Here is a 27,121-nt window from a genome sequence, read left to right as displayed (position 1 = left end):
TAACAGACTCTCCATTCGAGCCAATAGACTCAATACCAATTAAATGTCTATCACTAAAAACGGCCCTCTTGGTAGCACTGACTTCAGCTAGGAGAATCAGTGACATCCAAGCACTCTCTATAGATCCACCTTTTTTGTTAACCTTTCAGGATAAGTTAATTCTTAAACCAGACCCTTCCTACCTGCCCAAAGTAGCGAAAAAATTCCACAGGTCACAAGAAATAATCTTGCCCACTTTCTTCAGTAATCCATCCACTCCTGAAGAACAGAAATATCACACTCTAGACGTTAAAAGAGTAGTGTTAAAATACATTGAAAAGACCAGCAGCTGGCGACAGAGTAGGGCTCTGTTTATTTCCTTCCAGGGTCCCAAGAAGGGTCATGGAATAACAAAAAGCACCTTATCCCGGTGGATCAGAGAATCTATCAGACTGGCTTACTCCGCGAGGAAAGAAATCCCTCCGGAAGGCATAACGGCACACTCCACCAGAGCGATGGCATCCTCCTGGGCAGAGAGGGGAGACGTCCCGATTGAAACTATATGTAAGGCGGCAACTTGGTCAAATCCTTCTACATTCTATAACCACTATAGGCTAGACCTATCGTCAACTTCTGACCTAGACTTTGGCAGGACTGTCCTCAGCACGGTGGTCCCCTCCCTAGGTGATGGTCTCTGAAAGATCTCCAGTGGGGTGCTGTCGTGGCGAAGAGTAAAAAGCCGGATTACTCACCGGTAATGCTCTTTTAATGAGTCCACGACAGCACCCTCTTACATCCCTCCCTAGATTAATATAATACATATTATTTGAGTAAAATCCTTTTAATCATAAGCAAATAAGTTTAAAGAGTGAAATAAATGATATTTGCCTAACATTGGCGGTCCTCCGGGTACTCTGAAATCAAAACTGAGGAGGAGAGGCGGACCGCCCCCTTTTATTTCTCAATAGGTTTCCTGTTCCTGCGGGGCGGATCCCTCTCTCCAGTGGGGTGCTGTCGTGGACTCATTAAAAGAGCATTACCGGTGAGTAATCCGGCTTATTGAAGCTATTTACTGGCCCGCCCATTCCCCAGACCTGAATCCGATGGAACACATCTGGGACATCATGTCTCGCACTATCCACCAACGTCACTTTGCACCACAGACTGTCCAGGAGTTGGCAGATGCTTTAGTCCAGGTCTGGGAGGAGATCCCTCAGGAGACCATCCGCCGCCTCATCAGGAGCATGCCCAGACGTTGTACAGTAGGTAGATCATACAGGCTCGTGGAGGCCACACACAATACTGAGCATCATTTCCTTGTGTTGAGGTATTTACACTGAAGTTGGTATCAGCCTGTAATTTGATTTTCCACTTTGATTTTGAGCATCATTCCAACTCTAGACCTCCGTGGGATATTAGTTGTGATTTACGTTTTTAATTTTTAGGTTTTATTGTTACTAACACATTCCACTATGTAATGAATAAAAATTTGCAACTGGAATATTTCACTCAGAGATATCTAGGATGTGGTATTTTAGTGTTCTCTAGCCCTGCAAGCCTCCCTGTAAAACTAAGCAAATACTTGGGGGACTACAGGTCCCAGAACAACCTTACTTCAGGCTTACAGACTCCCTCTGTGACACATACCGGCCATTTACAATCTTGACGGTCACTGTTTCACAATCACCATTACAAATACGCCTCCATGCATATCCTGAGAGGCACATACAGCGCCCCCTGGCTGATATATATATATTTTAGATAAAATAATTTGGGCTGTGGAGTTGGTATAAAATGGACTGACTCCTAAAATATATAATAAATTAGGTTAGTAGTACAGTGCAGGATGTGCTGTAAATGTTTTCAGAATAATTTGGGAAAGTGATATGATGTCCTGTAAATGTCTGTGCTGATCAAAGGATCTCAGCTTTTGGTTGAGATGAATCTGTGCTGCACTTTATGTACATGCTCAGTAGTGACCAGGGCTTGAGGGTATGTACACATGTTGTGGATTTGCCTGCGGATTTTTCTGCACTGAATCCGCACCTCTTGGCAGAAAACGCATGTGTGTTTTTAATGCGTTTTTTGTGCCATTTTGATGCGTTTTTTTAAATACGGATTTGTATGCGTTTTTGACAGCTTAATAAAGATCTATTATTGAACAAAAAAAAAAGATTTGTGATGTCATTTCTTGTCCAACCTCCTCTTTTACATTTGTCCAACCCACACTCCATTACACACAGATAGATAGACAGATAGATATCTACTATATAATTGTCTAAGGGTCACTTCCGTCTGTCTGTCCTTCTGTCTGTCTGTCTTTCTGTCTGTCACGGATATTCATTGGTCGCGGCCTCTGTCTGTCATGGAATCCCAAGTCGCTGATTGGTCGTGGGCGTTTTGCCACGACCAATCAGCGACGCGCACAGTCCGGAAGAAAATGGCCGCTCCTTACTCCCCGCACTCACTGCCCGGCGCCCGCATACTCCCCTCCGTTCGCCGCTCACTCAGGGTTAATGCCGGCGGTAACGGACCGCGTTATGCCGCGGGTAACGCACTCCGTAACCGCTGCTATTAACCCTGTGTGTCCCCAATTTTTTTACAATTGACGCTGCCTATTCGGTGGATCCCAAGCGTCGATAACCGCTTCCTGGATCCAGGCGCCAACGGAAGGTGAGCATATAACTAATTTTTTTTTTTTTTTAACAGGGATATCATGCCCACATTGCTATATACGTGGGCTGCGCAATATCCAACGTGGGCTGTGCAATACACTACGCATACATATTCTAGAATACCCGATGCGTTAGAATCGGGCCACCATCTAGTGAGGTAATAAGGGGTTAATGTCACCTTTGTATTGTAAGGTGACATTGAGCCTAGTTAATAATGGAGAGGCGTCAATAAGACACCTATCCATTATTAATCCTACAGTACTGAAAGAGTTTAAAAAAAAAAAAACAGCCTGAAAAAGTATTTTAATATTCTTAATTTCACCATACTTACAAAGAATTCCCCTTGAAAAAGCAAACATATTGGAAAGCGAAACGCGCTTCGGGGGTTTCTGCTGGTAGGGCAGTATACACCAGGTCGGGTCAGATCCTATCATTCAATATTGGTAAGCGCCTCTTTCTACTGTTATTTCAGGCTGTGGGATATTTTCCACCCACTGGTTAATCCTTACAATTGATTTTGGGTTGCTTTTCCCATTTTGGCATTATGCATGTTACATATAGGGGCAGTTCACACCGGGGGATACTCACTCTTTTAACCCCTTCACCCCCCGGAGCTTTTTTCGTTTTTCGCTCCCCTCCTTCCCAGAGCCATAACTTTATTTTTCCGTCAATATGGCCATGTGAGGGCTTATTTTTTGCGGGACAAAATGTACTTTTGAACGATACCATTGGTTTTACCATGCCGTGTAACAGAAAACGGGAAAAAAATTCCAAGTGTGATGAAATTGCAAAAAAAGTGCAATCTCACACTTGTTTTTTGTTTGGCTTTTTTGCTAGGTTCACCAATTGCTAAACCTAACCTGCCATTATGATTCTCCAGGTCATTACGAGTTCATAGACACCTAACATGGCTAGGTTATTTTTTATCTAAGTGGTGAAAAAAAATTCCAAAGATTGCTTAAAAAAATAAAATAAAAAATTGCGCGATTTTCCGATACCCGTAGCGTCTCCTATTTTCGTGATCTGGGGTCGGGTGAGGGCTTATTTTTTGCGTGCCGAGCTGGCGTTTTTAATGATACCATTTTGGTGCAGATAAGTTCTTTTGATCGCCCGTTATTGCATTTTAATGCAGTGTTGCGGCGACCAAAAAAGCGTAATTTTGGCGTTTTGATTTTTTTTCTCACTACGCCATTTAGCGATCAGGTTAATCCTTTGTTTTTATTGATAGATCGGGCGATTCTGAACGCGGCGATACCAAATATGTGTATGTTTGATTTTTTTTTTTTTTTTTTTTATTGTTTTATTTTGATTGGGGCAAAAGGGGGGTGATTTGAACTTTTATATATTTTTTTATATTTTTAAACACTTTTTTTTTTAAATTATTTTGGCATGCTTCAATAGCCTCCATAGGAGGCTAGAAGCATGCACAACTCAATCGCCTCTGCTACACAGAGGTGAAGTACAGATCACCTCTATGTAGCAGAAATGCAGGTGTACTTTGAACTCCGACCACAGGGTGGTGCTCAAAGCAATCGGCCATCAACAACCATAGAGGTCTCAAGGAGACCTCTGGTTGTTATGGCAATGCACCGATGACCCCCGATCATGTGACGGGGGTCAGCGGTGCGAGCAGCTCCGGCCGCGCGGTCAGGAGCGCTAGTTAAATGCCGCTGTCAGCCCTTGATGGCGGCATTTAACTAGTTAATGGGTGTGGGCGGATTGCGATTCTGCTCGCGCTCATTGCGCGCACATGTCAGCTGTACAAAACAGCTGACATGTCGCGGCTTTGAGGTAGGCTCACCGCCGGAGCCCACCTCAAAGCGGGGGTTCTGCCAGCTGACGTACTATTCCGTCAGCTGGCAGAAAGGGATTAACCATCCTTTTGCACCTTATTGTATATTGACTTGTTATGCACTTTATACTTGTTAACCTAATAAAATTTACTATTTTTTATTATCTCTATGCTCCGTTGGTACTGCTTTTCTAATACTTACATGATGTACAATAACAAATTGTATTGTGGTACCGTGTTAGCCAGAAAAATCGACGTGAATACTTTTCTGCCCAATGATGACAGAAGTATTCTAGGAGTGATACCTTTATTGGCTAACCAGAAAATAATATGTTTGCAAGCTTTCAGAGCACAGTGGCTCCTTCTTCAGGCAAGATTACAAAGGGTGAAAGCTTGCTAACATATTATTTTCTGTATTTTCTGTTAGCCAATAAAGGTATCACTCCTAGAATACTTCTGTCATCATTGGACAGAAAAGTATTCACATCTAATACTTACAAACACGCCTAATTCGTGCGACGCCCTCTATCACCTGCAAAAAATAAAATAATAAACCGACCGTGTACTACCTGTCTGACGTAGTCCAATTAATAACGACTGTCCCACGGCGATCTGCTCTATAGGCCCTCTAGTGAGACACTGACAGGAGACAATGGCTCCTGCAGTGCAACACTGAGGTTCCCTGAGTGCAAGCTCTCACTTTATGGCAATGCTGTGTGGGAATTTTCCCACGCAGCAGTGCCGCAAGTGAGAGTATGAACTACTGTATACTCACAGCGACAGAGGGATACAGTGCGGAAGGGTACCTTCCGTCATTGTATCGCTGGAGCCCCTAGAGAGCGGTCGCATCAGCTGATGTGGCTGCTCTCCATGGGAGATAGTCGTGGAACACTAATTTTAATTGGATTTCTGTGGATCAGGGAGTATATTGTTTGTTTAGTATTTTAATATTTTTACAGGTGATTAATGGCTTCCGGATCAAGGTGATTGGTGTGTATGTACTGTATGTTGTATGTACTGTATGTCTATGTATGCACTGTGTATGTTGGTTGGTTTTGTTTTTTTTTTACATTCAACACATTAGCCGGATGATGGGACTACTACTGTCCCATCATTGGCTAATGTGTCAATCACTGTCACTGTAGCGGGCATAGCCGGATGGGACTTGTAGTCCCTTCGGACGATACACACACGCAGACCCCGCACACACAGACGCACATAGCTCTGCCCACACACTACCCCCCTCCCAATCTGCAGCGTTTCATCCGCAGCTAAACCTCAGATCTTTTTTACATCTGCGGTTTTGCAACGAATGTGCCTGACTCAATGCAGGTCAATGAGTGCAGAAACGCTGCAGATCCGCACAAAGAATTGACATGCTGCTGAAAAAACACCGCTGCGTTTCTGTGCGTTTTTTTCACAGCGGATTTGGTTTTCCATAGGTTTACATGGTACTGTAAAATGCATGGAAAACAGCTGCAGATCCGCAGCGTCAAAAACACTGCGGATCCGCGGGAACATCCGCATTGTGTGCACATAGCCTCAGAGTTGGGAAAATTGAGGCATCAGAGGTTTGGCTTACCGGCTACCCATCCCTGGCGGCACGTCCCCTTCTGTCTTCTGGGATTGTGCTGCTAACAATGATGTTAAATGTACAAGAGGAGAGGGAATGAGCCATCTTCCCAGTAGATGAGCAGCGATCAACTTCCTCTATTGTCGATGCAGGAAGCCAATCGCACAGACATACTGTGTAGGATCCTATAACTTGTGTTCCTGGGTATATAATATACTTATTTGTTTCTCTTCAGTAATTGTATTAATTCCTGCTTATCTTTTACAGAGATGGCAAAACTTGGCTTTGATCTGATGTTGTGTAACGCAGAAGACGTGGACCTCATAAAGGTATAGATCTGACGGGCGCCCCCTCTCCTGACCACCTCATATAGGATAGGGTCCCCCTACTGCTCTCCGATCCAGGATTGAATTTTAGCCGGATTTAGTATTCCAAGATAAGCGGCATCAGATATGTATTGCTGAAACTTCTCCCCTTCCAAAAAATAAATAAAAACACAGTTGAAATTTTGGAGCTGGCGGTCAGCTTGCAGCCAGCACGTTCACTCATCACTAGTTATGAATCGCAGGCAAACCTTTCTTGATATCATTCCTTTTCTATGCTCCGCAGGGGAATGTCAGTCCGGGCCGACAACTGTCCTTCATGAGCCAATTACTGGACGTCATTCAGACTTGTGATGACGTGTAAGGCAATGATTTTATCTACACTGATGTCTTTTATATCTGTGGGGCGGACCACTGTTACACCCGAGCATCCCCAGACCCCCGAGAGGGCTGCACTGCAATACCAGAGACACATGTGGACTTGTTCCCAATATCTGTGTAATAACTCCGCTTCTCCTTCTCCCCCATCTCAGCGGTGACAAAAACCTCCTAATCTGTGCTCGTGAGCAGGAGGATCTTCTAAAGGAACTATTCTCAAGTAGTCACTTCCAAGCAACCCTGACGTCGGAGTGCAATCCCTGGCCGACGGACCTGAAACCTCTCTTGGTCCCAGAGGAACTGCAGAAAAGGTAATAAATGTGAGATCCGAGCTGCAAACATGACGATCTGTAGCAGCGTTTTTTGTTTATTTTTCTTTATACCAAGCCTCCACATTGTCAGGAAGTCTCTTTTCTAAATGTAGCGCCACTTTTGTCTCCAGGATGTACCTGGCATTGCCGCCTATCTCTGTTTATGTGAGCTGCAATACCAGACCCTACCTGGGAACAAGAGTGGAGCTGTTTCTGGAGGAGGGAGGCTAATTGGATCGCTTTTCTTTGCACAGTATATTAACTTGAAGGAGTTATTTGTTCTCCATATCTGCAATCAGTCACCCATTTTTTTATAATTGTCAATTTTTATTGAAAATAAACATTTCCAAAGTGATTAACATATAACATGAATATAGACCTTCTCTTATAGAAAACAGTGTCAAACAATAAGTTGTTAAATTAATGAACCAGTAGGATGCTGCCGACGTTATATTAGGTGGCATTATTAACGAAAGATATACCAGCAGAATGTTCAACCATTGTATACTCAAAAGTGGGGGACCAGCCAAACAGACACAAGACAGGACATTAACAAAGGGAGACCGGGACTGGCTATATAGTCTAGAGAATTGGATTAATGTATTTATTGAGGCCCATAAAGAGTCCCAAGGAAACCAGATAGAATCAAATCTATCAATCGTGTCATTATGCAGGGCTGCGTGGTATTCAAAATGTCTAGCATCATTAATTCTGGCATATAAGTCAAGTGTGGATGGGGGAGAAGTTTTCTTCCAATGGGACACCACCAAACATCTGGCTGCCGTCAAGATGTGTAAGAGGAGCCTAGTAGTTTTTTTTGTTAGGGAAGGTGGGAAAATGTTAATGAGAAAAATCTGGGGATCCAGAGGCAAAGTCAAATCCAAGACCTGACCTATCAATCCCTGCACCTTCTTTGCTTCCAATATGGGCAAATCAGTGAGCAATCCCAGAATATGTGAAAGATCGATCCTCCCAAAAGGTTGCACCTCCAGCAGAGGTGAGAGATAGACAGGTCCGGCCTATGTAAGAATTCAGGTGTGTGATACCAGAAATGAAGGATCTTGTACTTGTTTTCTTTATATGTGACACAAGATATAGTTGCTCTCGACCAGACAAGTCCCCAATCTACATCCGTCAAGGTTTCTCCCAAATGTCTTTCCCATCTAAGCATCAGAGTTTGTGGATAAAAGTTTTAAAAAATTTGCTTTTAGTTACGGCCACCGAGCCAAGGCTGTCACACGCTGGTGGATTGTAGGAATTATTCCAGATCAGGGAGTTGGGATGAGCAGGAGCAAGCCACAGTTTTCTGTGTAGCAGGGAAAATAGTAGGAAACTGACCAAGGGTATAATTAAAGGAGCTCCTGGAGGAATACTGTGTCTGCCCCCAGGGACTTAAATTCTGTCAGAGCTAGGAGTCATTTAGTATTTTGCCAATTTGACAATTAAAGATACACATTTAACCATGATAGTTGTGTGAAAGAGAACGACTGCTGATGTACACTCACCCAATTCTGCTTGAAGATTGGATATCCCGGAGGTTGTGGAAGTGTTGTAGAGCCGTCCAGGTGGCTGGATCTGGAGTTGGGGATAGGGAGGGATGACAAAAGGGAGGGGGAGACACCACATGACATAGAACAAATAAACATGAAGATTTACAGGCATTTTAACAATCATTGCCTGTTGTGGTCCGCAAAAAATTATAGAACACATGACTCCTGAGGAGATCCCGGAACCTAAGAGGGAAAAAAAGAACTGCGGCCCAGGTCCCCCGTAGGATTATTGGGGTCAAAGGAAAAACACCCCCTACAAAGTAGAAAAAGGGAAGAAAAAAGTTTAAGCTAACTTATAAATTGGTCAGGAGATAGTCCAAAGGTCAGGTTCAGGCATCCCACCATATATTTCAGACCCTACTAAATGTGAACTAGTCGTGCAGTAAACATATTACAAGGACTCATAACCCCTGGCTGCACTAACAACACAATAGAGTGTACTCAATGAACATAGTGGTATAAGCAACTGAGGGCTTCATGGAGGAGGAGTAGTGGCCCCAGGAGAATTCCGGTCCTTTCTCTTCCCGGTGGCTGTCTGCCAGACTGGTGGCGGAGCAGGCGTCAGAAATTCAAGTTCCCAGTCTGTGATGTCTGGGGCGAGGATGTCCCATGTCTTGCAGAACGCTGCTAGATCTCCATGGAATCTCAACATAGCTGATTTGCCTTAAGTCCTAACGGTAAGGGGGAAATGAAAGCCCCAGCGGTATGTGATTTGACTTTCCATGAGAGTATTCAAAAGAGGACACAGGTGTCTCCTCTTCTGGAGTGTGATCCACGGTAGATCTGGGAAGAGATGAATAGGAACCTGTTTGTTCTCCAGTGATTTCATGGCACGTGCTTTATACATGATGTTTTCTTTGGTTGTGTAATCATGTACGCAGCATATGATGTCCCGAGGGGAGTTCGAAGAGCTTTTTTGGTTTAAGTGCCCGGTGGACCCGATCAAGTTTAAAGGGAACCTGTCACCCCCTAAATCGATGGTGAGGTAAGCCCACCGTCATCAGGGGCTTATCTAGAGCATTCTGTAATGCTGTAGATAAGCCCCTGATGTTACCTAAAAGAGGAGAAAAAGATGTTAGATTATACTCACCCAGGGGCGGTCCCGCTGCAGTCTGGGTCCGATGGGTGTCTCAGGTCCGGTCCGGAGCCTCCCATCTTCATTCCATGACGTCCTCTTCTGGTCTTCACGCCGCGGCTGCGGCGCAGGCGTACTTTGTCTGCCCTGTTGAGGGCAGAGCAAAGTACTGCAGTGCGCAGGCGCCGGGACAGGTCAAAGAGGCCCTGCGCACTGCAGTACTTTGCGCTGCCCACAGCAGGGCAGACAAAGTACACCTTCGCCGCAGCCGCGGTGTGTAGACAAGAAGAGGACGTCATGGAATGAAGATGGGAGGCTCCGGACCGGACCTGAGACACCCATCGGACCCGGACCGCAGCGGGACCGCCCCTGGGTGAGTATAATCTAACCTCTTTTTCTCCTCTTTTAGGTAACATCGGGGGCTTATCTGCAGCATTACAGAATGCTCTAGATAAGCCCCTGATGACGGTGAGCTTACCTCACCATCGATTTTGGGGGTGACAAGTTCCCTTTAATGGAGTTGGGGTGGGGCAGATTGAAGATGGAGTCCAGGATTTTTTTATAGGTTTTCCTGCCCTTCATAGTCACCCATTTTATGTGATTGCTTTAAGGTACCTTCACACGAAACGACTTTACAACGAGAACGACAACGATCCGTGACGTTGCAGCGTCCTGGATAGCGATATCATTGAGTTTGACACGCAGCAGCGATCTGGATCCTGCTGTGATATCGCTGGTCGTTGAATAAAGTTCAGAACTTTATTTGGTCGTCAGACCGGCGTGTATCGTCAGGTTTGACACCAAAAGCAACGATACCAGCGATGTTTTACGCTGGTAACCAGGGTAAATATCGGGTTACTAAGCGCAGGGCCGCGCTTAGTAACCCGATGTTTACCCTGGTTACCAGCGTAAAAGTAAAAAAACCAAACAGTACATACTCACCTGCGCGTCCCCTGCCGTCCGCTTCCTGCTCTGACTGAGCGCCGGCCCTAAAGTGAAAGTAAAAGCACAGCGGTGACGTCACTGCTCTGCTGTTAGGGCCGGCGCTCACACAGTGCAGGAAGCGGACGCCGGGGGACGCGCAGGTGAGTATGTACTGTTTGTTATTTTTACTTTTACGCTGGTAACCAGGGTAAACATCGGGTTACTAAGCGCGGCCCTGCGCTTAGTAACCCGATGTTTACCCTGGTTACCCGGGGACCTCGGCATCGTTGGTCGCTGGAGAGCGGTCTGTGTGACAGCTCTCCAGCGACCAAACAGCGACGCTGCAGCGATCGGCATCGTTGTAAAAAATTACTTTCATCCCTACTGCTATTATAGGTAGAGGATATTATCTGTGCTGTACTCTGATCATTACCATCGTTGTAGAGAAACTGTTGAGGGAGGATCTAAAGTGTCCCTTCATGGTTGACTCAGTGATTTTCAAATTGATCCACAGGGTGTTGCCGGCAACTGAAAATGACCAGACGGAGACGTGTATCTCTGTTTGGGGGGATCGAGCAGATCTCTCACTGTCAGGAATCTGAAATTTTTTTTACCTTTTGTGCATTACTGCCCTTTTTCAAGATGGCGTCTTTGGTCTCATGTGCACTGTGGTGTCTCCTGCTATAAAACTCCACCCAAGCCTTCAGTCTGTGCTAGAGTATTCTGCCTTGCATCCAGCTCCTGACCTCTGATTACTCCCTGGCTATACACCTGCTCCTGTGAACCTGTGTGGTGATCCTGCTACTCTGCTCTGAGTTCCTGCTGCATACACAAGTTTCCAGTAATCCTCCTTCATCTGCTGTTCGTGTTTACTTCCATCTGCATTTGCTGGTCATGTAAGCTGTTGCTGCTTTGCAATAACCTGAGACTATTAACCAGGCCTCCCTGGTTGAGCTAAGATATGATTTGAACTGCCTAATAAGCATATCTATCTGTGCCTGGACTAAGACCAGGATTTATTCGTGTCAAGTATCCTCAAGAATAACTGTGCTTCATAGACTTTCTGCGTGATTGCATTTTCCTCTGAAGTTTCCTATAGACTGCTGAGCTGCATTTGATATTTGCACCAAGTGTTGTGGACTTGAGTTTCTCTCTGCACCTGTTTGAATCACCGTGTGATAATATAGACTTTACCACTTCTAAAACTGTGTCCTGTAGTTGTCTTGTTCCACGCAAAGAGTCTCCTGAGTTATCCCCTATAATTATTACATTCACCCCCGTTTATTGTGTCGCACTTTTCATAATCTTAACAAGTTACACTTCAACCAAACAACATTAGAACACACTCACAGTTCTTAACCTATAAGAATGCAGGAACAGCCTGCACGTCAAGGTCTCGTAGAACAATACACCTTCAGTGTCATATCTTGTTCAGGCTGGAATAATCAAGATCTCATAACAACTATGAACTTTAGCCTAGTAACAAAAATGTCTCAAAACAGCAAGATGGAATCGAAAAGCACAAAATGAAGCCTGCTTTAATTTTTCTTACTTTAATGGATTCAAAAACTACTTACTCTGTCGTCTCATTGGGAGACACAGGACCATGGGTGTTATGCTGCTGTCCACTAGGAGGCGACAATATGCATAATCTTAAAAAAATTAACCATGGCTCCCCCCCTGCAGTATACACCCCTGGACCGCGTCAGCCTTCTCCAGTTTTTGCTTAGTGTCGCATAGGAGGCACACCTAAAATTATTTTCTTTACTCCGTTTTTCCGACGGGATTACAGATGAAGAATAGTGGGTCTCCTGCGAGACTCCCGGCATGGCTCCTTCCTCGGCCCCCTATTACGGGGTGCCCGGTTGAAGTCGAGATGGCTATTCCCCATGTCGCTCCTTCCCCAGTCCCTCGGGTGCTGGTTCGAAGTCGAGACCCCCCCCCCTCCTTCCCCAATTCCTTTTGGTTTCTGGGTCTGGGTTGAGATCGAGGCGAGGATAAAGCCCCCTGATGGTGACAGCAGCACCCTCCCTAATCCCCCTTTGGGGGCATTAGGTTGACGCCTCAGGTAGGGCCTGTACAGGCGGCACTCTGCAGCTCCCAGCAATGGGCCAGCACACTGCGCCTGCATCCAGGGACCCCAGCCCAGCTGCGGGCTCCTGTCGGGGCCAGGGGGAGTGCAGGCAGGCATGGCACAATAGAGACACAGGGCTCCCTGCGCCCCTGTCTCTGCAGCAGCACCAGCTTTATACTGCCTCAGGGGGACCCCTCACCGGGCCCCCCTTCCGCTTATAGCCCCACCGCTATCCTGCCTTTAAATCCGGGGGGTCCAGTTTAGATCCGACCCCCTCCCGGACTTCCGCGCCGGCCTGGAGCCTTCCTGGGCATCAAGGCATCTAATTTAGGCCATGGCTTCGGCTTAGCTGAAGCTGCCGCCTCCTCTCCGCCCCCCGGATGACAAATATGACACATAAGACACTCTACAGTGTCACAGAGGGGGCAGATCGAGACAGGGCGCGTTTTTACAGAGCTTTGCCGCCTTTTTTTCTCAGCTCTCCGCCCCCTTCTCCCCCTTCCTCTTCTCCTCTGCGGCCATTTCTACTGCAGCAAGGATTAACCCTGCATCTCCCGGTCAGCAGGACCAGGCCAGCCAGTCTCCGGGGGGCACAGGATTGTGGATCTTCGGCGCTGAATCTACGGGCAAACTGGTGGGGTAAGATCACAGCTGGGTTGTTTTACTCGGCTGTGAATCCATATTCCCTATAAAGCTCCCCTATAGGTTCCTTTGCATAGCCACCCCTGTAGGGTCCTCTGCATAGCCAGCCCTTCTGCACTCTATGCACTGTGCCGGGCTCAAGGTCCAAGAGAACCGGGCAGAACTGCTATTATGCATTCTGCACAGCCTGCAGGACCGCTACCCCCAGTGGCAGCACGTAACCGCACAGCCAGGACTGCATCCATACTACTGCGTCATAGCCCCAAGAAGCCCCTGCCAATGCCTCGGTGTCTAATGCCACGCCGGAACGGGTCACTCAGAGGTCGCAATCTATGACGCAGTCTATAGATAACCAAACCTCCACATTGCTTCAGGCTCTACAGAGTCATGCCTCGGCTATGACCGTTGCCCAGCAAAGGGAGAGCTTGACTCAGGAACAGGACGACCCTGGCACATCCACGTCTAGGTCAGGACGCAAGCGGACCCATAGGTCAAGTCCATCTGCGTCATCCCATAGCACACGGTCAGCTCCTTCTAGGGAGAGTCACCGTAGTTCCAGGTCATCTAGACTGTCCCCTTCTAGGGGCAGACAATGCAGATCTCCGCAATCCCCGACCAGAGAAGGCCTTCTCCCCAGCTTACCCAGCAGGGGACGCCTCAGTGATACACAGGATTCGGAAGGCATCTGTGACTCCGACTCAGACAGGGAAACGGAGGGGTCTCTGATTCCAATCCCCCCTAGCAATACAGCGCTAGTTGAGGACGTAATCTCTTCCATCCATCGGGTTCTGGACATTTCTAATCACCAGAGGCCCCAGAACACAAGATTTCCTTTGAAGGAGCTCTGAAGCCGCCTAAGGTTTTCTCTAACCACCCAGAGTTTAAGGCAATCCTTAAAAAGCAGCTCTCACAGCCTGAGAAAAAATACACTAATCGCAAATATCTGGAGGCAAGGTACCCTTTCCCACAGAAGGACACCAAGGAATGGACAGATCCACCCGAAGTGGACCCCCCAGTTTCTAGACTAGCAGCACAGACCCTCCTTTCACTGTCAGATAGCTCAACCCTCAGGGATGCAGCAGACCGGCAGGTAGAACAAGGGGCTCGTTCAATTTTCGAGGCGGCAGGGGCCTCCCTGGCTCTCGCGTTCGCTTCAGTTTTGGCTGCCAAGGCCATCCTGGCTTGGGCCAAAAATTTACAAGCTAGCCTCCAAGCATCTGCTCCTGAGCTGTCGGACCAAGCAGTTCAAATAGCAGTTGTAGCAGATTACATGCTTCATGCAGCTCTGGATTCAGCAAGGGGCGTAGTGGGGATAGCATCAAACGCCATCACGATTCGGCATATCCTCTGCATGCGGAATGGAAAGTGGACGCAGCCTCAAAGAATTCCCTCACGCACCTCCCGTATCTCAGTGGGCGACTTTTTGGTGAAAAGTTGGACACAATGATATCCAACGCCACAGGGGGTAAGAGTACCTCTCTCCCTCAACTGAAACCTAAACACTTACAAGAAGCATAACAAACCCGATTCCGATCCTTTCGGAATTCTTCGGGCTGGTCCGTCTCGCGTCCAGCACAAAATCGTAAACGTTCCCCACGCAGGGACAACTCACGGTCGACGCAAAGGTCGGACAAGACCTGGCAGTCAAAAGCAGGCCAGTCAAAGCCCAAAGGAGGAAAACCTCAGACTTTCTCCTCATGACTCACGGACTCCGGAAGACATCCCACCCGTAGGCGGCCGACTTTGCTCTTTCAGCAAGTCTGGATGCCTATTACAGAAGACAGGTGGGTCAGGGAACTAGTGTCTTCCGGATACAAGATACAGTTCAATTCCAACCCACCGAACCGATTCTTCCTCTCTGTTCCCCCAAAACCGCCAGCCAAGGCTCGTGCCTTCCACCAAGCGGTTTCCTCGCTTCTTCAAGCAGGAGTCATAGTACCGGTTCCCGCGGCCGGGCGCTTCCGAGGGTTCTGCTCCAATCTATTCGTAGTCCCCAAGAAAGGAGGCAGCGTACAGCTCATACTGGACCTAAAACAATTCAACAAATATGTACGGGTTCGTCACTTCCGCTGGAGTCCCCTTCGGTCCATCATTGCGTCCATGGAGAAGGGAGAATATCTCGCCTTCATAGACATACAAGACGCATGCCTGCATATACCGATTTGCACCTGCTCATCAGAGTTTTCTCAGGTTCGCAATCGACCAGGACCACTACCAGTTCGTGGCTCTCCCGTTCGGACTCGCCACGGCTCCCAGAGTGTTTACCAAGGTCATGGCAGCCACCATGGACGTCCTGCACTCCAGATGCATAGTAGTCGTTCCATACCTGGATGATCTACTCATCAAGGCTCCCACCTTCAAGGTCTGTGAGCTCAGCGTCTCAATCACAACTGACACTGAGTCGCATGGGCTGGTTAGTCAACCTACAAAGGTCATCACCAACCCCGAGTCAGTCTCTGACCTTCCTGGAAATGCTATTCAACACCTCCAGGGGTCTAGTGGTCTTTCCCAGGTACAAGGCACTGGCTCTCCGCCTAGGAGTTTGCACCGTCCTCCGCAAACCCCCTCGATCTCTCCGGTTTGCCATGAGTCCTCGGCAGGATGGGGGCAGCAATAGAAGCGTTCCCATTTGCCCAGTTTCACCTCAGGCCTCTCCAACTAGCCATTCTCAAGTCCTGGGACAGGAATCCATTTTCTCTCGACAGGGAATTCCAGCTAACGTCAACCAGGAGGTCCCTGCACTGGTGGCTCAAGCCAACCTCTGTAGCAAAGGGGAAATCCTTTCTCACAGATCAATGGAAGGTTCTGACCACCGATGCGAGCCTGACGGGTTGGGGTGCGGTGCACCTACACAGGGCAAGTGGTCCCCAGTGGAAGCGACCATGCCCGTCAACATCCTGGAAATTCGTGCCATCCTCCTGGCATTGAGGGCCTTCCATCACTTACTGGCAGCCTCTCACATCACACATCAGAATACAATCAGACAATGCCACTGCTGTGGCATATGTGAATCACCAAGGGGGACCCGCAGTACCCTGGCGATGCGAGATGTGTCACACATCCTCCACTGGGTGAAGGACACAGGCTCTGTTCTCTCGGTGGTCCACATTCTGGGTGTGGACAACTGGGAAGCAGACTTCCTCAGCCGACAAGGAATAGACTTGGGAGAGTGGTCTCTCCATCCCGAGATTTTTCGCCAGATCTGCCATCGCTGGGGGACCCCAGATGTGGACCTAATGGCATCCCACTTCAATGCCAAGGTCTCCAACTTCATGGCCAGAACACACGATCCGCGGTCGCTCGGAGCAGACGCTCTGGTTCAGGACTGGACCCAGTTCCATCTTCTGTACATTTTTCCACCTCTCCCCCTGATAACCAGAGTGGTGAGGAAGATCAAGCAAGAGCGAGTTCCAACCATCTTAATTGCACCGGTCTGGCCCAGACGTACATGGTACGCCGACGTCGTAGAACTTTCAGCAGACGCCCCCTGGCGCCTCCCCAGCCGCCCGTTTCTTCTATCACAAGGCCCGTTTTACCACCAGAACTCAGGGGCTCTCAATTCGACGGCGTGGCCCTTGAAACCTGGGTTCTAACCCAGGCATGGCTCTCGACGGACGTCATTAGGACCATGATCAGGGCTCGGAATCCAGCCTCTGCCAAGATCTATTACCGTACCTGGAAAGCTTTCTTTACCTGGTGCGAATCTCAGGGCCAGACCCCATTCCCTTATTCCCTCCCCAAACTACCTGGTTTTCCCGGTCCCGGTTCATAGAGTGGAGAAGGCTCTGCATACGCTTGACCTTGTCAGGGCATTGCGTATATATGTGTCTAGAACTGCGTCCTTCCGGAGGTCTGATTCTCTTTTCCTTCTTCCAGAAGGCGGCCGCAAGGGTCTGCCAGCTTCCAAAGCTATCCTTGCCGGATGGATCAAATTCACCATACAAGAGGCCTACCGCCTTAAGAATTCTCTTCCAGCCGGTATTACGGCACACTCTACACGGGCGGTAGAGGCCTCCTGGGCCATTTGGCACCAGGCTTCGGCACAACAAGTGTGTAAGGCGGCCGCTTGGACTAGCCTACACACGTTTACTAAACACTACAGAGTTCATACCCAGTCCTCAGTGGACGCGAGCCTGGGTAGACGGTTCTGCAGGCGGCGGTACCCCAAGTTTAGGGGCCTGTCTGCACAATATTCGTCCATTGCTTCCCACCCATGGACTGCTTTGGGACGTCCCATGGTCCTGTGTCCCCCAATGAGGCGACAGAGTAAAGGAGATTTTTGTGTACTCACCGTAAAATCTTTCTCTTAGCCTCTAATTGGGGGACACGGCTCCCACCCTGTTACCCTTTCCGGGCCGTTGTAACTGTTGAGTTCTCATATTGTTTTATTGAGCTCGTACATAGCTGCCTTCTTATAGGCATGGTTATGATATGTTATTCATGTTAAGTTCCTCCTAATGCTTTAGTACAAACTGGAGAAGGCTGATGCCGTCCAGGGGTGTATACTGCAGAGGAGGAGCCATTGTTAATCTTTTTCAGATTATGCATAGTGTCGCCTCCTAGTGGACAGCAGCATAACACCCATGGTCCTGTGTCCCCCAATTAGAGGCTAAGAGAAAGAGATTTTACGGTGAGAACACAAAAATCTCATTTTCATCCCTCCTGCTATTATAGGTAGAGGATATTATCTGTGCTGCACTCTGATCATTACAATCGTTGTAGAGGAACAACCCTTTAAGAATAACATAGCTGTCTTGGGACTTGTCCATATGTGGCGCGAGGTCTCCTATTTTATTTCCACACTCACAATGCCTTTGTTTCACACACACACCCCCCCCCCCCCCCATCATCCAGTTCAGCTCCTTACTTAACATTTCTTCTGCTTTTGTAGCAGTGCCACCATGATCCTGTACATGCAGAAGTGTTATCTTTTGGACCTATTTTCCTGTAATTTTCTCATTATTCCCTCAGGACGCTGCCAAGCAGCAAGGAAGACCTCCTCAGTGACCACGACCAAGAGCTACAGAAACTCTCATTGAGTCTTGAAGATCTCAAACAAGAGGTATCGTATGTGCACAAAGTGGGCGCTGACTTTACTGATTGTAGCTTGAAGCGGGCACAGTTTTGTCCAGTCGTATAGCTAAAACTATAGGTATGTCTTGCCATGCTTTAATTTAAAAGATCTGTCTGTCAGAGAGAGAGAGCAGATCCTCGTACAGATTTCACAATATAAATTGCCTGTATCATTAAATAGAGCTATGCTGGTGAGGCTGGTGTGTTTACTGTTTAAAAAAAGTAAACAACAAAAACCCTTATTATTTAAGTCTTCATCCCTGGTATTCAAATATACATTGTAATGTTAAGATTGTGCAGCTATTCAGGCATTAATATTCACAGTACATACACCAACTTTATCAGGTCCAAGAAATCTGACATGCCATGTTATTTTGTCTTTTCTTTTTTTTTCTCAGTGCAAATTCCTCTGCAGCTCTGTCCCCGGGGAGGACACTGGTATCCAGAAGCTGACATTGGCCCTGACAGACTTCCACCAGCTCAGTACGACTTTCACTCAGGTGTATGAGAATGAATTTCACGAACACTGCGGACACCCAGTGCCTCAGATGAGCCCCTCAGGCCCCCTCTTCCAGTTAGCTCACCGTTTGCTGACTACATGCTGCAAGGTACTTAACATCCATTTGTAAATTATGTTATGTTCCTTAATTTAAAGGCAATTTATCTGAAAATTACCTACTTTTATCATTTATATTAAATGCATTTCTTAAAATGTTTTTTTTTCCTATTTATTATTTATTTAATAAAATTAGTAATCTTGCCATTTTCACACTAAACTCACATCCTGTTCTGTACAGATACTTTCTCCTACACCTCATTGGGGGACACAGGACCATGGGCGTTATGCTGCTGCCACTAGGAGGACACTAAAAGTGAACACATAAGAAATTAAATCCTCCTCCGCAGTATACACCCTCTCTCTCTGGCCAATAATGAACCAGTTCTTGCTTAGTGTCTGTAGGCACTAGGGTCTGGTTTCAGACCCCAACGCTTTTTTATTTTTTATTTTATTTTTGTTTTATAACCTTTCTGTTTTTTTAATTAACGGAGTGAAGGGGGCGACGGTTTCCTTTCCGGATCCGCTCTCCCCCGAACCATCAACAGGCGAGAACGCGGAGTATACCTCCCCGTTTTTCCACTCCTGCGACGTCCGGGGCATGCCGAAATAGACTCCATTGGGGCGACCGTTCCTTCATGGTCCCGATCTCCCCACTGTCACGCTCACGCCCTGATTGGTGGGCGTGAGCTCGAGGGGTTTGTGGCCCCACTGTGCCACAAACCAGACTTCTCTGGAAGGGGTGTGACTATGACAGCTGCCTGGGTTTTCACTGGAGCCTCTGATGGTGAGGTCAGGCTTGTGCAGCAGGCAGCTGCCAGGTGCTACTCCAGGGTGGTGTCTGGCTGTGGCTGCTGATCCCACTTGGGAGACAGGAACACCAGGATTGGTGCGGGCATCCGGTAGGACTGGCAGAAGAGCACGGCTGAAACTCAGACGAGTAGGCTGGCACGGCTGAGACACAGGGCTGGCAGAGACACGGCAGAGAACACAGGGCTGGCAGGAACACAGGACTGGCAGGAAACACAGGACTGGCTAGGACGGCAGGAACACAGGAGTGGAAGGCACGGCAGGACTGGCAGGAACACTGGATTGGAAGGCACGGCAGGGAACACAGGACTGGTTGATGTGGTTTATGAAGGAACAGGTAGGGACCTGTTCGCACTGGAAGTGCAGGAACGGATATGAAATATGAAGGAACAGGTAGGGACCTGTTCACACAGCAGGTGCAGGAAAGGAAACAAGCAGAAAGGAATGAGGTATGAAGGAACAGGTTGGGACCTGTTCACAGAGATGTAGGTACGAAAACAAGCCAGAAGGAAAGGAGAATGAAGGAACAGGTTGGGACCTGTTCACACAGGAAGAGAACCGCAAGGCTGCGAATAGGAACACAGCAGGGAAGGAAGCCACAGACAAGAAGACCGAGATAAGACTAAAGGTACCGTCACATTAAGCGACGCTGCAGCGATATAGACAACGATGCCGATCGCTGCAGCGTCGCTGTTTCGTCGTTGTGTGGTCGCTGGAGAGCTGTCACACAGACAGCTCTCCAGCGACCAACGATGCCGAAGTCCCCGGGTAACCAGGGTAAACATCGGGTTACTAAGCGCAGGGCCGCGCTTAGTAACCCGATGTTTACCCTGGTTACCAGTGTAAATGTAAAAAAACCCAAACACTACATACTTACATTCCGGTGTCTGCTGCGTTCCCCGGCGTCCGCTTCCCTGCACTGTGTAAGTGCCAGCCCTAAAGCAGAGCGGTGACGTCACCGCTGTGCTCTGCTTTACGTCCGGCCGGCGCTGACACAGTGCAGGGAAGCGGACGCCGGGGGATGCGGCAGACACCGGAATGTAAGTATGTAGTGTTTGTTTTTTTTTTACATTTACACTGGTAACCAGGGTAAACATCGGGTTACTAAGCGCGGCCCTGCACTTAGTAACCCGATGTTTACCCTGGTTACCAGTGAAGACATCGCTGAATCCGCGTCACACACACGGATTCAGCGATGTCAGCGGGTGATCCAGCGACGAAATAAGGTGCTGGCCTTCTAACTCCGACCAACGATGTCACAGCAGGATCCTGATCGCTGCTGCGTGTCAAACACAACGATATCGCTGTCCAGGACGCTGCAACGTCACGGATCGCTATCGTTATCGATGTTCAGTGTGAAGGTACCTTAAGTTCAGACAAGGAAATGGAACAAGACAAGTAACAAAGACACGGACTAGGATATTCTGCCTCCTGGAGGGCAGAAAACAAGATCAAGGCAAGAGCACAGAGAAAAGCCTGTGATGACGTCGCTGTCTTGTGATTGGTTGCGTGACCGGTGACCTGACCGCGACGTCATCGAAGGTCCTTCACTCTCTGCATTCTTAGGAACGGAGGCAGACGCTTGCAGCGGTGACAGCCAGGGTTCGTCGGAGGGGTGAGTATATCCATATTTTTTATTTTTTGCATGAATATGGATCCCAGGGCCTGAAGGAGAGTCTCCTCTCCTTCAGACCCTGGGAACATCCAGGATCACTCCCTGCACACGCCGTACCCGGCGTATAAGACGACCCCTGACTTTTGGGACAATTTTTAGGGGTTAAAAAGTCGTCTTATACGCCAGAAAATACGGGTAAATGTTATATAAATATAGCGATGCTTGACTCCTAGTGAGCAATACTACCCTCTAGTGGCAATTTGAAATATTGAATTGGTTAATTAGTGAAAGCACTTTATTATATTACTAGATGGTGGCCCGATTCTAACGCATCGGGTATTCTAGAATATGCATGTCCACGTAGTATATTGCCCAGTTACGTAGTATATTGCCCAGTGACGTAGTATACAGCATAGAGCAACGATGTATATTGCCCAGCCACATAGTATATTGCCCAGTTACGTAGTATATAGCCCAGTGACGTAGTATACAGGTCCTTCTCAAAAAATTAGCATATAGTGTTAAATTTCATTATTTACCATAATGTAATGATTACAATTAAACTTTCATATACTATAGATTCATTATCCACCAACTGAAATTTGTCAGGTCTTTTATTGTTTTAATACTGATGATTTTGGCCTACAACTCCTGATAACCCAAAAAACCTGTCTCAATAAATTAGCATATCAAGAAAAGGTTCTCTAAATGACCTATTACCCTAATCTTCTGAATCAACTAATTAACTCTAAACACATGCAAAAGATACCTGAGGCTTTTAAAAACTCCCTGCCTGGTTCATTACTCAAAACCCCCATCATGGGTAAAGGCCCCGTCTCACTAAAGGCCCCGTCTCACTAAGCGATTTACCAACGATCACGACCAGCGATACGACCTGGCCGTGATCGTTGGTAAGTCGTTGTGTGGTCGCTGGGGAGCTGTCACACAGACCGCTCTCCCCAGCGACCAACGATCAGGGGAACGACTTCGGCATCGTTGAAACTGTCTTCAACGATGCCGAAGTCCCCCTGCAGCACCCGGGTAACCAGGGTAAACATCGGGTTACTAAGCGCAGGGCCGCGCTTAGTAACCCGATGTTTACCCTGGTTACCAAAAAAAACAAACAGTACATACTCGCCTTTCGGTGTCCAGGTCCCTTGCCGTCTGCTTCCTGCTCTGACTGAGCCGCCGTACAGCGAGAGCAGAGCGCAGCGGTGACGTCACTGCTGTGCTCTCACTTCTCACTGTACGGCCGGCAGTCAGTGAGAGCAGGAAGCAGACGGCGAGGGACCTGACGGACATCAGAAGGCGAGTATGTACTGTTTGTTTTTTTTTACATTTACGCTGGTAACCAGGGTAAACATCGGGTTACTAAGCGCGGCCCTGCGCTTAGTAACCCGATGTTTACCCTGGTTACCAGTGAAGACATCGCTGGATCGGTGTCACACACACCGATTCAGCGATGTCAGCGGGGCCTCAACGACCAAAAAAAGGTCCAGGCCATTCCGACACGACCAGCGATCTCGCAGCAGGGGCCTGATCGCTGGTACGTGTCACACATAGCGAGATCGCTATGGAGGTCGCTGTTGCGTCACAAAACTTGTGACTCAGCAGCGATCTCGCTAGCGATCTCGCTAGCGATCTCGCTATGTGAGACGGGGCCTTTAGACTAGCGACCTGACAGATGTCAAGAAGGCCATCATTGACACCCTCAAGCAAGAGGGTAAGACCCAGAAAGAAATTTCTCAACAAATAGGATGTTCCCAGAGTGCTGTATCAAGGCACCTCAATGGTAAGTCTGTTGGAAGGCAAAAATGTGGCAGAAAACGCTGTACAACGAGAAGAGGTGACCGGACCCTGAGGAAGATTGTGGAGAAGGACCGATTCCAGACCTTGGGGAACCTGAGGAAGCAGTGGACTGAGTCTGGTGTGGAAACATCCAGAGCCACCGTGCACAGGCGTGTGCAGGAAATGGGCTACAGGTGCCGCATTCCCCAGGTAAAGCCACTTTTGAACCATAAACAGCGGCAGAAGCGCCTGACCTGGGCTACAGAGAAGCAGCACTGGACTGTTGCTAAGTGGTCCCAAGTACTTTTTTCTGATGAAAGCAAATTTTGCATGTCATTCGGAAATCAAGGTGCCAGAGTCTGGAGGAAGACTGGGGAGAAGGAAATGCCAAAATGCCTGAAGTCCAGTGTCAAGTACCCACAGTCAGTGATGGTGTGGGGTGCCATGTCAGCTGCTGGTGTTGGTCCACTGTGTTTCATCAAGGGCAGGGTCAATGCAGCTAGCTATCAGGAGATTTTGGAGCACTTCATGCTTCCATCGGCTGAAATGCTTTATGGAGATGAAGATTTCATTTTTCAGCACGACCTGGCACCTGCTCACAGTGCCAAAACCACTGGTAAATGGTTTACTGACCATGGTATTACTGTGCTCAATTGGCCTGCCAACTCTCCTGACCTGAACCCCATAGAGAATCTGTGGGATATTGTGAAGAGAAAGTTGAGAGACGCAAGACCCAACACTCTGGATGAGCTTAAGGCCGCTATTGAAGCATCCTGGGCCTCCATAACATCTCAGCAGTGTCACAGGCTGATTGCCTCCATGCCACGCCGCATTGAAGCAGTCATTTCTGCCAAAGGATTTCCGACCAAGTATTGAGTGCATAACTGAACATTATTATTTGATGGTTTTTTTGTTTGTTATTAAAAAACACTTTTATTTGATTGGACGGGTGAAATATGCTAATTTATTGAGACAGGTTTTTTGGGTTATCAGGAGTTGTATGCCAAAATCCATCAGTATTAAAACAATAAAAGACCTGACAAATTTCAGTTGGTGGATAATGAATCTATAATATATGAAAGTTTAATTGTAATCATTACATTATGGTAAATAATGAAATTTAACACTATATGCTAATTTTTTGAGAAGGACCTGTACAGCACAGAGCCACATAGTATATTGCACAGCAACATAGTATACAGCACACAGCCAAGTAGTATATTGCCCAGCCACGTAGTGTATTGCCCAGTTACGTAGTATACAGCACAGAGCCACGTAGTATATTGGCCAGTCACGTAGTATATTGCCAAGCTACGTAGTATATTGCCCAGCCACGTATGTCACAAGTTAAAAAATAATCATATACTCACCTTCTGAGGGCCCCTTGTAGTTCTGTGTGCGGTGCAGGCTGCAGCTTCTGGTCCCAGGGTGTGATGACGTCGCGGTCACATGACCGTGACGTCATGGCAGGTCCTTCTCGCGCAGGACCTGTGATGTCGTCGCGGTCACGTGACCGTGACGTCATGGCAGGTCCTTCTCGCGCAGGACCTGTGATGTCGTCGCGGTCACGTGACCGTGACGTCATGGAAGGTCCTTCTCGCACACCATCCTTGCTACCGGAACCTGCCGCTTGCATGGAGCGGTCACCGGAGCGTCGCAAGGAGCGGGAAAGGTGGCGGAAGGTGAGTATATAATGATTTTTTTTATTTTTTTTATTATTTTTAACATTAGATCTTTTTACTATTGACACTGCATAGGCAGCATCAATAGTATAAACTCGGTCACACAGGGTTAATAGCGGCGGTAAAGGAGTGAGTTACCCGCGGCATAACGCGGTCCGTTACCGCTGGCATTAACCCTGTGTGAGCGGTGACTGCGGGGAGTATGGAGCGGGCATCGGGCACTGACTGCAGGGGAGTAGGGAGGGACTAATCGGACTGTGGCCGTCGCTGATTGGTCGCGGCAGCCATGACAGGCAGCTGGCGAGACCAATCAGTGACTTGGATTCCATGACAGACAGAGGCCGTGACCAATGAATATCCGTGACAGACAGACGGAAGGACAGACGGAAGTGACCCTTAGACAATTATATAGTAGATATGTATAACAATGATTTTTATGCACAATGCACTTTATCATATATAAATATTGTTCTAGTTTTTTGCTGCGTAACATTGCTGTATTTAGGAAAACTGCCAATTTTATGTCTGCTGTAATTTCCTTTTTGTAATCTCCATTCTTTCCAGTTATCTCATGTTCTGAATATCTTTTTATGTTTTTTTATTTAATTGAATAAAAACTAATATAGTTTTCAAAATTGATCTGTTACTTCAAATTTTTCTTTGGCACCTATCTCTGTGAACCTGGTGTACAAAGAATATAGTTGTGTAGGAATCCTATTGTGTCAGGAACACTCCTGTCCCAGCAGGGATTATGGCGCAATTGACTCGGTCAGTGGGCGCCTCTTGGGCCATTCGGCACCAGTCGTCAGCGCAACAGATTTGTAAAGCTGCGACATGGTCCAGTTTGCATACTTTTACAAAGCACTACCACATTCATACCCAATCTTCGGCAGACGCTGCCTTGGCAGGCACATTCTGCAGACAGCAGTACCTCACTAAACCAGTGGTACATGGGGTATTAGCAGTTATGTTGCTCCCCACCCAGGGACTGCCTTAGGACGTCCCATGATCCTGTGTCCCCCAATGAGGCGTAGGAGAAATAGGGATTTTTGTGTACTCACCATAAAATCCTTTTCTCTGAGCCAATCATTGGGGGACACAGCACCCACTTTTTTAGCCTTTTGGCTTGTTGTTTTTTTTCTTCGGTTTTGACATAGTGTCTTCTTTACTCCTACTGCTTTGCTACCGAACTGGTTCATTATTGGCCAGAGAGAGGGTGTATACTGCGGAGGAGGAGATAATTTCTTATGCGTTCACTTAGTGTTCTCCTAGTGGCAGCAGCATAACACCCATGGTCCTGTGTCCCCAATGATTGGCTCGGAGAAAAGGATTTTACGGTGAGTACACAAAAATCCCTATTTTCAACAGTCTCTTTATAATCACAGAATTGATAACAATACCTGATAACCTCTATACACAGCTGATCACACAGGATCCTCCATTCACAATAGGTGATTTCACAGCTCACTCCTCCCCTTCCTGTACAATGACCTTTGCCCAGAAAATACTACTTTACATGTTGCATTCAGTCTGTTATTTGATTATTATATAGTAGATGGTAGCCCGATTCTAACGCATTGGGTATTCTAGAATATGTATGTAGTTTATTTATGAAGATTTTAGAATAATTGAATACACAGGATTCGGCCGGCCGCGATCAATTAGCGAAGCGTAGTTCAAATCCCGCGCCAATTCGAGGCCGGACTGCGCCTGTCGCAGATTGTTCGCAGCCGGCCATGTATATATAACAGCCCACGTAGTATATAGCACAGCCACGTAGTATATAGCACAGCCACGTAGTATATAGCACAGCCACGTAGTATATAGCACAGCCACGTAGTATATAGCACAGCCACGTAGTATATAGCACAGCCACGTAGTATATAGCACAGCCACGTAGTATATAGCACAGCCACGTAGTATATAGCACAGCCACGTAGTATATAGCACAGCCAACATAGCATATAACAGCTCACGTAGTATATAATAGCTCACGCACGTAGTGTATAACACATGCCACGTAGTGTATAACATAGGCCACGCAGTATATTGCACAGCCCACGCAGTATATTGCACAGCCCACGCAGTACATTGCACAGCCCACGCAGTACATTGCACAGCCCACGCAGTACATTGCACAGCCCACGCAGTACATTGCACAGCCCACGCAGTACATTGCACAGCCCACGCAGTACATTGCACAGCCCACGCAGTACATTGCACAGCCCACGCAGTACATTGCACAGCCCACGCAGTACATTGCACAGCCCACGCAGTACATTGCACAGCCCACGCAGTACA

At 47.6% G+C, this 27,121-nt stretch overlaps 1 protein-coding gene across 1 annotated transcript in view; it reads left to right on the top strand.

Moving 5' to 3' along the window:
* HAUS7 (HAUS augmin like complex subunit 7) overlaps window positions 1–27,121 on the top strand; it is an 80,049-nt gene that overhangs the window by 14,934 nt on the left and 37,994 nt on the right. The window contains exons 4-8 of the mRNA XM_077283779.1: window positions 6,287–6,348; window positions 6,629–6,702; window positions 6,876–7,031; window positions 18,268–18,358; window positions 18,768–18,977. Of these exons, the coding sequence (XP_077139894.1) occupies window positions 6,287–6,348; window positions 6,629–6,702; window positions 6,876–7,031; window positions 18,268–18,358; window positions 18,768–18,977 (593 nt within the window). The remainder of the gene's footprint in view (window positions 1–6,286; window positions 6,349–6,628; window positions 6,703–6,875; window positions 7,032–18,267; window positions 18,359–18,767; window positions 18,978–27,121) is intronic.

The sequence above is a fragment of the Ranitomeya variabilis genome, chromosome 2 (assembly GCF_051348905.1).
Source record: "Ranitomeya variabilis isolate aRanVar5 chromosome 2, aRanVar5.hap1, whole genome shotgun sequence".
NCBI classification, from domain to species: Eukaryota; Metazoa; Chordata; class Amphibia; order Anura; family Dendrobatidae; genus Ranitomeya; species Ranitomeya variabilis.
This window is presented reverse-complemented; position numbering and strand designations above follow the sequence as displayed.